This window comes from Agelaius phoeniceus, chromosome 3 (assembly GCF_051311805.1).
Source record: "Agelaius phoeniceus isolate bAgePho1 chromosome 3, bAgePho1.hap1, whole genome shotgun sequence".
Taxonomy (NCBI): domain Eukaryota; kingdom Metazoa; phylum Chordata; class Aves; order Passeriformes; family Icteridae; genus Agelaius; species Agelaius phoeniceus.
The window spans coordinates 45,547,673-45,560,834 of NC_135267.1; the positions used below are offsets into that span (position 1 = coordinate 45,547,673).

The window sequence follows — 13,162 nt, forward strand, 5'->3', positions numbered from 1 at the left end:
AAGAAGGTCGTGTATCTCCTTTATGTCCTGGGTTAAAATGAGACCTTGCTATTTACCTCTAGGAATCCTCAGCATTTTAGTATTAACTTCAAACAATATTTTCCAGGCTGAGTGCTGTGGAGAATGAGCATTTCGTAGCAAATCTGGACTTCTTTATCTCTCTGGGTCTTTATAAGTTGAAGATACTTATTGTTTCCCAGGAGACAATTTGTATGAGAAATGAGGAATGTGTCTGCACATGTGCTTTGCCCACTGAAGGCAGACCGATACTTGAGAATTTGCTCACTAAAAGTTTTACACCAATGCTTTATTCATTGAGAAATTAAATAAACAAAGAGAATACCCACATTGCTCGAGAAGAACATTTAATACTTTTCCCCATTTGCAACTTGTTTGTTGGTTTTCTGGTTTTCTAGATACTGGCTTGGAATGTTTTGGAGCTTTAAATAGCTACCAAAGCCTGAGTAGCAGCCCAGGTCTCATTTACATGAGTTGTCCTCTATGTAGTGTCTGACACGTACAGTTAACAGAGTGTTTGGGATCAGCTGCATAAAGTCACACAGAAGATGTGTTTGAAAATAGAGGCTGACACACAACATTTGAATATGAAGGCAAGTTGGGGAGCAGGGCAAAAGATAGATGCAAAACTCTGCCAGATGTTGTTTACTCTCATCATAAATTTTGTTTAATGACCCTTTTGCCTTTCTATTATCTGTTTCATTAACCTGTTACTGGTGTAACAGAAACTCTTTGTGCAGATTAAGTTTTTTTACCATATGTTCTGAGAATATCCTGAATATACAAAGTTACCAGAGACCTTTGTTTAGTTAGTGCTTCAATTATTAAGTCATATCACTATCTCAAGAACTTATGTCACAGCTTATAATGTTTCCCTTATGATCCACTTTAATCAATTGTGATCTTGGGATCAGCCAGATCCATGGAAGTCTTGAGTTTGTTACAAGTGGATGATGCCTTCAAAATAGGAAAATAGTCTCTTTTGTAGAATTCTGGATATAGTGACAGACATGCCAAAGAAACTGAAAAAAATTCTCTACATTTTTCCCCCCAATTCTGTTAGCCATTCATTGATTGGATTAAAAAAAATCTGTAACACTCTTTTATTTTAATTGATTTTGGAGTGGGGTAGGAAGATACTCTGAGTAACTGTGATTCCCTTTCTGGTTATTCCCGTAGAGGAGTATAAGAGCAGCTATACTGTGTTAGCTCAGATGTGTAGATAAAAGAGGGTGTTTTTTCTTTGTTTATTTATTCTATTTTGGTTTTATTTACTCTTGTTTTGTTTTTGTTTTGTTTATGTTGGTTTGGAGGTTTGGGGTTTTTTGTTTTGGTTTTGGTTTTTTCCCTCCATTAATATCCTAAAATATCTTAAAATTAATTTTCCTTCTTTAGTTGCACCTCAGAATTCAGTTGACATTTTCTTCAGATCCCATTTCTGAGTGGTAATTGTCAGTTCAGTAATTGTCAGTTCCATCACAGAATACAGACTGTCATGATCATTTCTTTCTACCTTACATTTCTGAGTTCTGAATTTCATGATCAAGTCACTCAGTCTTCTGTGACCCCAATGCAGATCTTCACAGGCAGACTTTGCTTTTGTTAGTCTCAACCAAGTAAAATTTTCCATGGTGTTGCATCACTGACCACTGCCTTTTCCACATCACTTGAGAACAGAGAGTAAGGTACAGGCTTACACCTCATTCCTGCAGAGCTCTGGTGATAACATCTCTGTATTGGAAAAGAAAATAATTTATCCCTACTTTTGCCTCCTATCTTTTAACCAGGTCAGTACCCAGGTGAAGTCCCACTCCAGATGGATCTCTCTAAGAACCACAATTGGTGAGAAAAGTCACAAATCCCTGCTGGGCCCCCACATTGGTGACATCAAGTACATGCTTGGCTATAAACTCTTTGCCATCCTCTTCCAATTCACAAGGTGAGACCACAGATCATGTTCATATTGTTGTTTTCTGTCATGGACTCATCAGAGCAGGAAAGTGCCAGCAAAGCCCCAGCCTGCCTGGGAGCATCAGTTCTGATAAATGATGGTTGCAATAGGCAGCCCCTGATCTCAGGAGGTGTTGATTTTTCTGTTTTCCCCTAGTGACTCACTGCATTGCAAAACTGGAGTTTGGATGAACAGCCTTTTCAATGTGAAAAGATTGTAATTTTACCAGAGTTCATGATTCTAATAATGAACTGACGTTATCCACTCAGGCTCTGTCCAGTACTGTGCTTAGAGTCTTTCCTCAGTGCTTAAAATGATCTTCACAATCCTCTTGGGTTCTGCCTTCTTCTCTTTTTCTTTAGCTCTCTACTAGTTGTTAATTCTGGAACTGAGAAAGTGCTTTGTTTGGAATAACCAGAAAGTGCATATTCACAGCAAAATATTTATCCTTTATGGATTCTTCACCTCCCTTTCTCTATTCCTCTTGGTTGCATAAATGTGTTAGCACTTGTTATAAGGGTCCATGAATGTTTTACCTCTCCCTTTATGTTTCATCATCCAGTCTGCTGTGTGACTAAATTAGCTCAGGAATTAATGAGGTAGAAAATGTTATTGGGGTGTGGATATGTGTGTGTGTGATTTCAGACACCACATTATATTCTTGTGTGACATGGTCCTTAGATTCTAGTTTACTTATTAGTTAACTTCAGTGCAATTAATGGAGAAGTTTGCTAAAACCTCAAGATAACACAGATTGTTTCCAGGAGATGCCACTCTTCATTGTGTCCATTGCTAGCCAAGGGGTAACAGACACACAGACATCTGTACCTGAGCCCATGGTGATGCTACAACCCTCTCCAGAGTGGGATACAGCCAGTAGCAGAGCTCTCCCTGCTGCAAGAGGACAGGCCCTGACTTGCAGCAACATTCCTTATTGCTCCCTCATCTCCTGGCAGTGCATTTCCCAAGTACCACCAAGAGGGATATTTGAAGATCCAAAGTCAACTTTTGTCATGGCAGATTTCCAGCACCTCCTTTGTCCCTGATAGGAATCTGCTCAGGACTCTGCTTTCTTCAAACAATTTCTTTCTCCTGTTTTGAGTAGGTACAGCTGACTTCAGGCTGGAGAGCAAAGTCACCAGGAAAAATGCCATCCCCAACAACTACAGGTCTCCACTGCCTCTTCCTGCTGGTCTCAGCCTGCTGCCAGACACCACAGCACTCAAACTTCTATCCATTGTCCTACGTAGTGAGTATCCTTCCCCACCCCCACTGGTTTTCATTGGATCTCTGCTTGTATCAGCCTGATGTTCTTCTTTACACCCACAAAACCTTGGAAGAAATCAGAATAATATTTGGGGGGAGGGGGGAATCTGAACCCAGAGTATATAAAAGAGGTAGAGAAATCCAAAACTGGGCTCTTCATGTTTCCCAGTTTAAAGTCTCTCCAGAAGGCACTGAATAAAACACATCTTGTTTCTCACTATGTTGGTCTGCAAGGAGTTTCAGTTACTGTCCCTGGAGCTAAGTCTACATAACATATATGGGGGCACTGCTCCTGGATGGAATTCACCCATCCTAGGAGAGAGGAACCAAATATATCTAGAAGTGACATATTTGCAGGTTGGTGGCAGGACTGTCTCAACAGCAGGACAAGTGCACATGACCAAAACTCCACTCCTGGATGATTTGTGTTTAGATATTGCCCATGAACTGAGATTTTACTTTGTTTCCCACTTTTACAATAATCCTCACAGATCCTTTCTGTTTCACCAACAGTATGAAGTATGGAAAGCCATTTTGTGCTTCATCCTGTGTTTGTTAACAGACAGTTTCTGCACAGTTTTCCCTAACAAAAAAAGAAAAATTTTCCCTAACAAAAAAAGACAAAAGAAGAACAGAGAAACCAAGGTTCTAACCAAATGGAAGTAAATATAATCTGGTAAATCTACCAATTCTTGGTCATCACAATAAGTATTAGGCCAGACAATACTTCTTTTATCTTCTCCATTGTGAGCAAATGGAGAACCTCCTTCTTTGAGAAAGTTGAAAAAAAAGGAAAGGAAATGTGAAGAGAAAGGTGGGAACTCCTTAAGCTCTTTCTACCACTACCCCCTCCTTTGGCAAAACAGGATATGTCTGGTTGCAGCAGCTCCATTTGTGCTTCAGCAGATGTCTAACAGTGGCCAAATATCTAATTTGTTCTGATTTTTCAAGCTGAGTCTTCATCTCAGCACTTAGGAGTTTTCATGAAAAAAAAGCGACACCTTTTTTTAGCACCACTGATCATGGGACAGCCTGCAGATGAGTCATTACTTAATGGTGTGAAATATGTGAAGTATTTAGCAACCTAGCAATACCCTTTGATTGTTTGGGAGAATAACTGAAAGAGGAAACCACTGAGTCCAAACCTGGAGGAGGACATGGGTCACAGGGCACTTTCTGTAACTCCTGCAGCCAACCAAGGTACATCCCAGCAGTGCAAAAAGTGCCAGCACTCCTTGGGTGTGTGGAGCTTCACCCCAGCACAGCTGTGATACAAAACCCAGCTCTAATCACACACCAGATGGTTCCTTTATGTAAAGAGACGACTCAAGAGTTGCCAAGCTATTCACCCTTTCTGTAAATAAAGGTTTCAGTAGGAACCAAGAAACTGGCAAAGCTGCAAATTTCCTGCCTGAGTCTTTGCTTGTTCTTTAGCCTTTATTGCTAACAGTGGTGCCAATGTATTTTTAGGGCACAGATAAAAAAAAGATAAGATGGTCTGAATCTGACTTGGCTGCAGCCTGTGTAAACCCAGCCAGAGTGAAATGGTGCTAACCCCTGCCATGGTCAGCTGTGTCTTACTGATGGCCCCAAAATAGCTGACCTGGAAACTGAGCTGGAGCCAAGGCTTTTCAGTCCGCTTTCTTCTCCTGCTCAGCCTGGCTCTGCTGCTGCAGAGGAAAGCAAAAGGTGATCAAAGTCCAGTTTCTGGATTCAAATGCTGAGTGACCAGGTTTCCCAAGCAGTTCACAAGGCTGGCCCAGGACTAAGTGCTCTGTGACAGCCCCGTGGAGGTCTTGAGGCTCAGACACAAAAATCCTCCTGAACTGGGACAGCTGGCTTGCAGAGACATGCAAAGAGGCATCTGCAAACTCAGTACATCCCTTTGCTGGTGCTTAACCCTTCCCTGCTGGGAAGATAGAAATTTTCTGTTTAAAGAGGAAGATGGGGTGGGAGGTTGGAGACTTGAGGCCAAGATTAGTGGGAAAAAATTATCTATGTCAGTATCTTCTTCCCTAATTTCTTTTGCCAACAACAGCAGCTGAAGTTTCACTTTGTCATTGTCATGGAGCTTCACCTTTTTTTTTTTTTTTTTTCCCACAGATTGACAGCACGCTAGGGCAAGAAAGCTTCTTCCCAGAGATGCAAAGGCAGAAGCGAAACAGTATGTACACAAATATATGGTAACAGAGCAGGTTTCCAGTAGACCCAGGGTGAAATCACTGTCAGGGACAGTACCTCCTGATGTACTGAGCTGGGAACATCAAGGACAAGGTGTGGTTGTGGTTTAACCCCAGCCAAGCACCACAGCTCCCCTCGCTCACTCTCCCTCAGTGGGATGGGGAACAGAATCAGAAGGATAAAGTGAGAAAACTCACAGGATGAGATAAAGACAAGATAATCTTATATGGCTCAGTCTGTGGTTGGCAACCCATCAACTTACTGATTCTAAGGAGAGAAGGGATGAGACAGCTCTTCTATGAATATATTATGTCATTTGTATCAGCTTCCTATGCTCTGACACCAGAGAAATCTGGCTTTTGTCAGACAAGGAGCAGATAGAACAGAAGCAGAATATCTGCTGAGTGGGGAGCAAGAAGATTTCCTAAGCAGAATGCCACACTAAGCTACCATTAAATAGCATCAAAGACCCCAAATGCTAGAGGCCATCAATTTGTGATTTACCCTCAAACACAGCTTTGCAGTCTCATTCTATTTCTCTTTCAGTGTTTGTTCTTGACCTCCCCTTTCCGGAGCATACTTTTGACATTGAAGTAAGCCTGCAGGATTCATCTTATCTGGACCAAATCAAACACTATTTGAAAAACATTGATCTTCCAATTAATATTTCAAATGTACAAACAACAGTTTCAAACATCAGCATTACAACAGGTGGGTTGGTTATTGATTTGTTTGTTCTGGATAATGTGGGGTTTTGTCAGTATTTGATGTCTCCCACTTTTACCACCCATCATGTTTCAGAATCAGCAAAACTGAACCATCTCTGCTCCTGCTGAAAGACCCAGCAAGGCTGAAGCTGTAGCACACAACAACATATTTGTTATCTGTCTCTCACCACTCCTCTTTATATAATGTTGGCATTTGGAATAGCTCTGAATGCTTTTCCTAAGGAAGGGACAAAGCCAGAGGAAGCCTGAGCCAAAGGATCTTGCTCCAGCTTGGCTAACAAGCAGTCTGAGTTGCTTTCAAGTTTCAGGAAGCTGTGACAGCAGTTATCAGACTGTTTACTTCCCTCCTCCTCTCTCTGGAACATAGATGGCTGTAAGAGGCTGTACTCTGACCCTGACAGAGAAAGGCTGCATGAAATAGAGCTCACTTCACCTATTCTTACAGGGTGAGACAGGTTTTACTACACGAGTTGTGGTTGTGCAACATCTGTCCAAGTAATACAGCAGAGCATATACAAGCACACCAAGCATTTACAACAGCAGAGGAGATTTGATACCTTCTTATCACTGAGCCATAAAGCAGCAAAAGGAAGTGTTCAGCAGTTTCCAAAGCAAGATGCAAATGCATCTTATAAAGGCCTTCAGGCTCAGATGTAATGTGTGAAAATCAATTTGTTAATATCTTACTTTGCCAATGGATCATTAAGAACAGAAAATGTTACAGTGATGTGCTCTGTTTTGCCTTTTTTTTTTTTTGAGGAGGGGGGTTGGTTTTGTTTGGTTGGTTTTTTGTTTGTTTGGGTTTTTTGTTTTTTATTTGGTTTGGTTTGATTTTTTGATTGTTTGGTTGATTGGGTTTTTTTGTTTTGGTGGTTTAGTTTTGGGTTGGCTTTTGTTTTGGTTTGGTTTTTTTGATTGGTTTCTTTTTTTTAGTGCTTTAAAGCACTTAGTGATTATGCTACCTCCTCTCACATAGCATCTGCCAGGGGACAGAACAACCAGAACACAACAGCTCATTAGCCACTGGGACTCTGAATGATCTTGCTCTTACAATCTCTAAAAGCTTATACACTTGCTTTCAGCTCAAGTGACTTAAAAACATTCAGTCTGAAAAGTATTATGGGACCCTGGCCAGTATGCCAGGTAAACTTTTAGGATCAGACTTCACATCTCCATTCAGTTACTTGAAAGCAATTGATCAGACTTTTCCCTGTGCCAGTCTGGTTCCCATTTCTTGTTAGTAATTTACAATTACTAGAACAAAATTTGAAAGCTGTCAGATCATCATTTTGGCATCATTCAAGTGAACTCACAAGAAAGGCAACTTTTAGAGATCCCTGTCATGAAGACACAGAAAGGTAGATATTTATCTTGCAATGCTATGCCCCATTTCCCATTCTCATGGTATTTCTCTGTCTGTCTGACTCCAGTCTGCCTGCCCAGTGGTGAGAATAGCAGCTGCTGTTTCTGTGAAAATGGATATGCCTGGCCAAGCACGGTGTGCAGTGATGTGATGCCCTGCCCTTCTCTGAGCCTTGAACCAGCCCTGCCCTGTGGCTACATGCAGAAAATGCCTTTCTATGGACCCTACTGTGAGCCCCAGACTGAAGGTGAGAAGATACAGGGCAGAACTTCATTGCTGTGCAGCTCACACACTGCTTAGAGGTCAGAATAGTGATGAAAGGTATGATGAAAAAGCACATCAGGACTGAGCTGGCTACCACTCAGCCTGTGAATGTGGAGGAAAGTCTGCAGAGATGGTCTAAAGCTCTTCTCCTTGTGATATGGGCCCACACTGACCCAAACACTTGCAGATATTTGGAGCATTTGGAGCCCCAACTCCTGGAATCACTCCCATGCCTCTTTGGGACTTTCAGCTTTCATTGAGCCAAGAAAGTTTAATCTCATCCGATTTTAGACAGATTTTCACCTCATAAGCATTGTTTTTTATTATTTTGCATTTATTTTTCTGTCTTTCCTTACAGAGTCATGTGGTATGGGAGAGCCCATTGTAATGAATATGTCAGTCAGACTTGACTCAGACTTCCAGGATGATCTCAAGGATTCTTCCTCTCTGTTATACCAAAAATACAAAACGGACCTTGAAAAAGCAGTAATGACTTTATTTTTTTAATCTCTGAAGGCTGAGAGCCCCCTAAGTAATGTGGTGTTTACCCCAAGTGCCTGGGTGGTCAGTGTCTCTGTGGGGAGCTGGGGAGTGTACAGCAATGGGAGCTGCAAAGTGGGGCAAAGCTGACTCCATTGATGGCAATGAAAATATTCCCATTTATTTTAATACACTGGGAAGTATTTAGGAACCTTTTGTATATAAAACATGAAAAAAAAAATCCTATTATTGGTCCTATCTTAAATCCATGTGGGTACACATGGAATGAAACCATGAGCAGAAATGTGTTCCATGACACCAGGAGAGCACCAGGCCCGTTGTATCAGATATGTTACATGTCCTTACTCACATCAGGAATTGAGAGTTTCCTATTTTAAGCACACTTCAGTAACACACAGAGGACTTACACCATCTCACCTGTCTTTGTTTACAGTTTAATGCCAGCTACAGATGTCTACCAGGCTTTGTATCGGCAACAGTATTAGGTTTTAGGTAAGTAAATAATTTCATTTTTCCCTGGGAGACACAAATCTCCCTGTCCAGTCTCAAGGAGATACAAGTCAGCAAAGGTTACATTCACTCTGCCTAGAACCCACTCCCAGCATGCACACACTGAATAGCAGAATAATCACTGCAAAGCAAAGCCCAAGTATGAACATGGAAATGGGATTGTAGGTAGAATTCATCACTGTGCAAAAGTCCAAGAAACACAATTGTTCCCCATCTGCAGGAAAGCCTTTTATGGAAAAGATTGAGCTCCACCCAAGGGGGAAAAGAATGCAAATAAACCTATCACTTTCTAGGCCATAAGGAAGGTGAATAGTACATTGACTCTGGATACAGCCTTGGATAAAAGAGACATTGCTGCTGTCCACACATATTTAAATGCAGCTGCATTTTAGGTTTCTAAGGAAAGTTTACTAGAAATGAACATCAGACAAGGAAGGTGTCACATAAAGGTGTTCCTTTTCAGGGAAGAGCTGTAGCACAACTTTCTGGTATAACAGAGCAAGTTTTGAGTCCCAAGAGGAGTCTTCACAGGGGAATCCTGTGAGGTCTTCCCATCCATGCAAGATGGGTCACCACAACATAGAAAAGCACTAATATACAAGGATATTTAATTCTGGTGCTCATGTGATTCTTGTATCTGTTTAGCCCTGGAAGTGTTTTTGTGAACTATGAAGTAAGAACAGGAGCAGCAAGCTTCACTCAGGTTGGAGATTCCAACAGAGCTGTACCACAGTTTCTGGATTCATCGTACCAGCTAAGGCCATCTACCTTCACAAGAGTAATCACTAGTAAGTTTAAAGCTCTCAGTACTTTCCTTCAACCTTTACTTTAGTATTTTTTGCCTGAATCATGTAGCTGCCCTATACTGTTGATGATTTGGCACTGGACTTTCAAGAAACATTTCTTTTTAGCTGTTTCATTTTATCCTGTGTCACCAAAGCTTAGGACCCTCATGAGAGGACCATGCATGCAGTACCTCCCATGAAAAACCAAACACTTCCAGCTACTCCACTCCAGTTATTGGTTGGACTTGATTATTTCATGGGTCTTTTCCAGCCTAAATTATTCTAAATGATCCCTGATGTGGTCAGTCCAGGGGAGGAAGATTGAACACCCTTAATTCACCTCCAGAACCAAGACAGCTCTAAGAATGTCAGGCTGTCAGCACTTTCTACTCTTTAAAGCAAAACATAAAACTCTAGCAGTTTACATGACAACACATTCCCCTTGGCTTCCTTGGCACATTTTCCATGCTGCTGCTGGACAGTGTGTTACAACTCAGATGCTGATCAAGTGCCCTGGAGGTGTTCTGCTCTCAGTGCACCAAGTGCTGGACTGTCTGTCCCAGAGGATTACTTCAACCTGGTTGCTTCTCCTCCCAGCTAATCTAATTAGAAAGTAGTGGTGGTGATAATAATTCTTCTAACTCTGCATAAAACCTTCTGGAATTTTTAGCTGAGAAAGATACTAAAAGAATATGTTGAGGGGAAAATCCCATGGCCTGTATCAGAGGTGGTACCCTGCAGCTGACACGAAGCACCTGGGACCCCTATAAGATGAAAGACACCATAAAGATGTGAGCTGAAGTGACAGTAATGCAGAATGTTGCTCTCTGTCTTCCCAGATCAGACAAACTTCACCGTGAAACCCTCGAACATTTTTGAAGGGGACACAGTAAGACTGACCTGTGAGATAAATTCAACATTTTCCAATGTGACCTGGTATCACTTTGACCAGACCATCTCAGCTGGCTCCCGGTACTCCATAGAGACAGTTTTAGCATCCAGAAGATCAATTCTTAAAATTACCAACATTACGATGAAGGATTCTGGTATGATTTTCCATTGTTAAAACAGCAAATTTAAATCTTTATTGTGGCTAGTTCTATAAAAAGCAAATATGAATGCAGTGGCTGCATTTTCTAGAGGAAATATGAAAATTACAGTGCCCTTCATAATTTTCCTGTTATTTTCATTAGTGATCTACGTATTGACTGGCATTGCCAGTAAGATGTGAACTGACTGAAGTGATGGTACATGACTGGGTGTTCTAAGGGCCAGGCTTCATTTTCCTACCAGGGAGATAGTGGTGACTGCATGGCTGTGAGGCCTTCCCACCCTTTTGGTGTGGTGGCTGGAGGCTGTAGTTGAATTTGTCCTTAATGCCCTTGCCCCCTACACACACATGACCTAGCTAAATCAGAGCTCAGAGCTAGAGTTTTGCATGTTTAGGGATTTTTGAAAATCAGAAACAGGTAAACTGACAGCATTTTTCTGGGAGGATCTATCAGGGGAATTATTATGTATTATCAGAGCTTGGGCTCAAGCTTCCACTCAGTTCGTGTCTTTGGACCATGAATTCTACATTCAACTTCAAAAAGGGTAGCCTGTGATCAGGTATTTGGGCCCATGTATGTGAAGTAGGAATAGTGGATCCAAAATTCTTCGGACTGAGGATGCCCTGAACCTGGATGTTTCCACTCCTATGTAAGTGGTCTGCTCATTTGTCCATCCCAGTGGGGAAGGGAAGTCCACATACTTAAAATATGTGGGAAATTTGGAGCTCCTATTGCCAATCTCAAAACCAAGCCTGGCTGCATCCAGGGGACTGGTGCCTGAGAGAGTGGCTGATAAAGAGAAAGGAACCTGTGGGTCCTGGTCAGTGGCAAGTTGAATGTGAGTCAGCAGTGCCCAGGAGAGACAGCCATGTCCTGAGGGGGCATCAGGCACAGCATTGCCAGACGGGCAAGAGAGGGGATTGTCCTGCTCTGCTTTAGGTTGGGGAGACCTCACTTCAAGTCCTGGGGGCAGTTTTGGGCACCAAAATACAATAAAGGCATCAAGCTATTGGACAGAGTCCAAAGGAGGCCACAAGGATGGTGAAGGGGCTGAAGGGTAAGATGTATGAGAAGGAGCTGAGGTCATTTGGTCTGTTCAGCATTGAGGAGACTGAGGGGACACCTCATTGTGGTCTTCAACTTCCTCATGAGAGGAAGCAGAGGGGCAGGTACAGATCTGTTCTCCCTGGTGACCAGGGACAGGACTCAAGGAGCTGGCATGAAGCTGAGTCTGGGGAGGTTTTGGATAACTGAGAACAGTTTTTCACTCAGAGGGTGGTTGAGTAGGTTCCCAAGGGCAGTGGTAACAGCACCAAGCCTGAGAGCTCAATAAGTGTTTGAACAAATCTCCCAGGCACACGGTGTCCTGTGCAGGGCCAAGAGTTAGGCTCAATAATCCTGACAGGTCTCTTCCAACTCAGCATACTCTGTGATTCTGTGATAAATACTCTGCTCTGTTCGGCAGTGCCTTCTGAGCAGCTTGAGAGCCTCCACTCTGAGGCCAGTTCTGGTGGAGTCCGCCCTGGGCACTTCTCTTGTCACCTATTCTCCGTAGGAATCTTTTTACCATGACATACTGCTGCCAGAAGGACTGTGGCAATATACAGATCCCAAAACCACCTACTCAGCCAGATTTGAAGTATTTTGGTCTGAGAACACATATCTCAGGTACCCATCAACAGTGAATCCTAATCTAGATCCATTTGGCACCAGGGGTTTGCAGAAAGCATTCTGCAGGTGACCTGAGGATACATATTGATCAGCAAGTAGCAGAGCCACTGCAGAGCAGGGACATGTGAAAACCAGCTGTGGAAGTAGTTCCTAATTCCAAAATAAAGGCAAACTCAGCAAAAACTGTTGTTTATGCTTCACAGGTTCCTATAGCTGCGTGTTCATAAGGAGTGGTCTGTATCACACAGAGATACACAATGGCACAGAAACAATATCTGTCTTTCCACTGCATGTCACTCCAAACTTGGAGGAAATCGATGTCACATGTAACAGTCCTGAAGTGCAAGCAAAGGGTCTTCAGCTGTCCTGTTGCATTGACAGACACTTGACATCACTTAAAGTATCCTGGAAAGTAAATGGAACAATCAACATTACAGGTAAGATTAACAAAAGGTTGGCTTCCACCTGCTAGGTTTGCTCACTGATCAAAAGTCTCCTCCTAAGTGGCTGCCCCAAAGTCCTAGGATGAATGAATACAGGGTATGCTCCAAAAGTGGCAGGGGGAAGGACAGACTCTGTATGTGTTGTGCAGGTGCCAGTGGGGTTTCAGGCATCTCCATACACTGATGCCTTAAACTGTGCCATCCTGGATGGAAACAGCTGCCTGGACCAGCAACACACCAGCTTCTTCCAGAAAGTTTATTTCTGCATGGTCTAATTTTGAGTGCAGGGATGAGAGCAAATCAGCCTGTACTGCTATCTGTGGAATCACCCTTGGGGTACAAAGATCTTTCATGTAGCACATACTGAGATTTGGCAGTCATGAGGTACAAGTGCTACACTGTGAAACAGCTGCAATGCAGATAAATATG

The 13,162-nt window shown here is 42.5% G+C and overlaps 1 protein-coding gene across 6 annotated transcripts in view; it reads left to right on the top strand.

The window, feature by feature from the left end:
* The window catches only part of ADGRF5 (adhesion G protein-coupled receptor F5), a 41,095-nt gene that overhangs the window by 14,733 nt on the left and 13,200 nt on the right, over nucleotides 1–13,162 (top strand). For 3 of the 6 annotated variants that reach the window (XM_054628605.2, XM_077175163.1, XM_054628600.2), the window contains 10 exons: nucleotides 1,806–1,957; nucleotides 3,075–3,218; nucleotides 5,339–5,399; nucleotides 5,963–6,127; nucleotides 7,575–7,754; nucleotides 8,130–8,257; nucleotides 8,706–8,764; nucleotides 9,428–9,570; nucleotides 10,407–10,613; nucleotides 12,494–12,727. In XM_054628605.2, the coding sequence (XP_054484580.2) occupies nucleotides 3,117–3,218; nucleotides 5,339–5,399; nucleotides 5,963–6,127; nucleotides 7,575–7,754; nucleotides 8,130–8,257; nucleotides 8,706–8,764; nucleotides 9,428–9,570; nucleotides 10,407–10,613; nucleotides 12,494–12,727 (1,279 nt within the window). In that variant the 5' untranslated portion in view covers nucleotides 1,806–1,957; nucleotides 3,075–3,116. Of the gene's footprint in view, nucleotides 1–1,805; nucleotides 1,958–3,074; nucleotides 3,219–5,338; nucleotides 5,400–5,962; nucleotides 6,128–6,304; nucleotides 6,591–7,574; nucleotides 7,755–8,129; nucleotides 8,258–8,705; nucleotides 8,765–9,427; nucleotides 9,571–10,406; nucleotides 10,614–12,493; nucleotides 12,728–13,162 lie in introns of those variants that run through there. The other 3 variants (XM_077175164.1, XM_054628606.2, XM_077175165.1) reach the window with 3 other exon arrangements.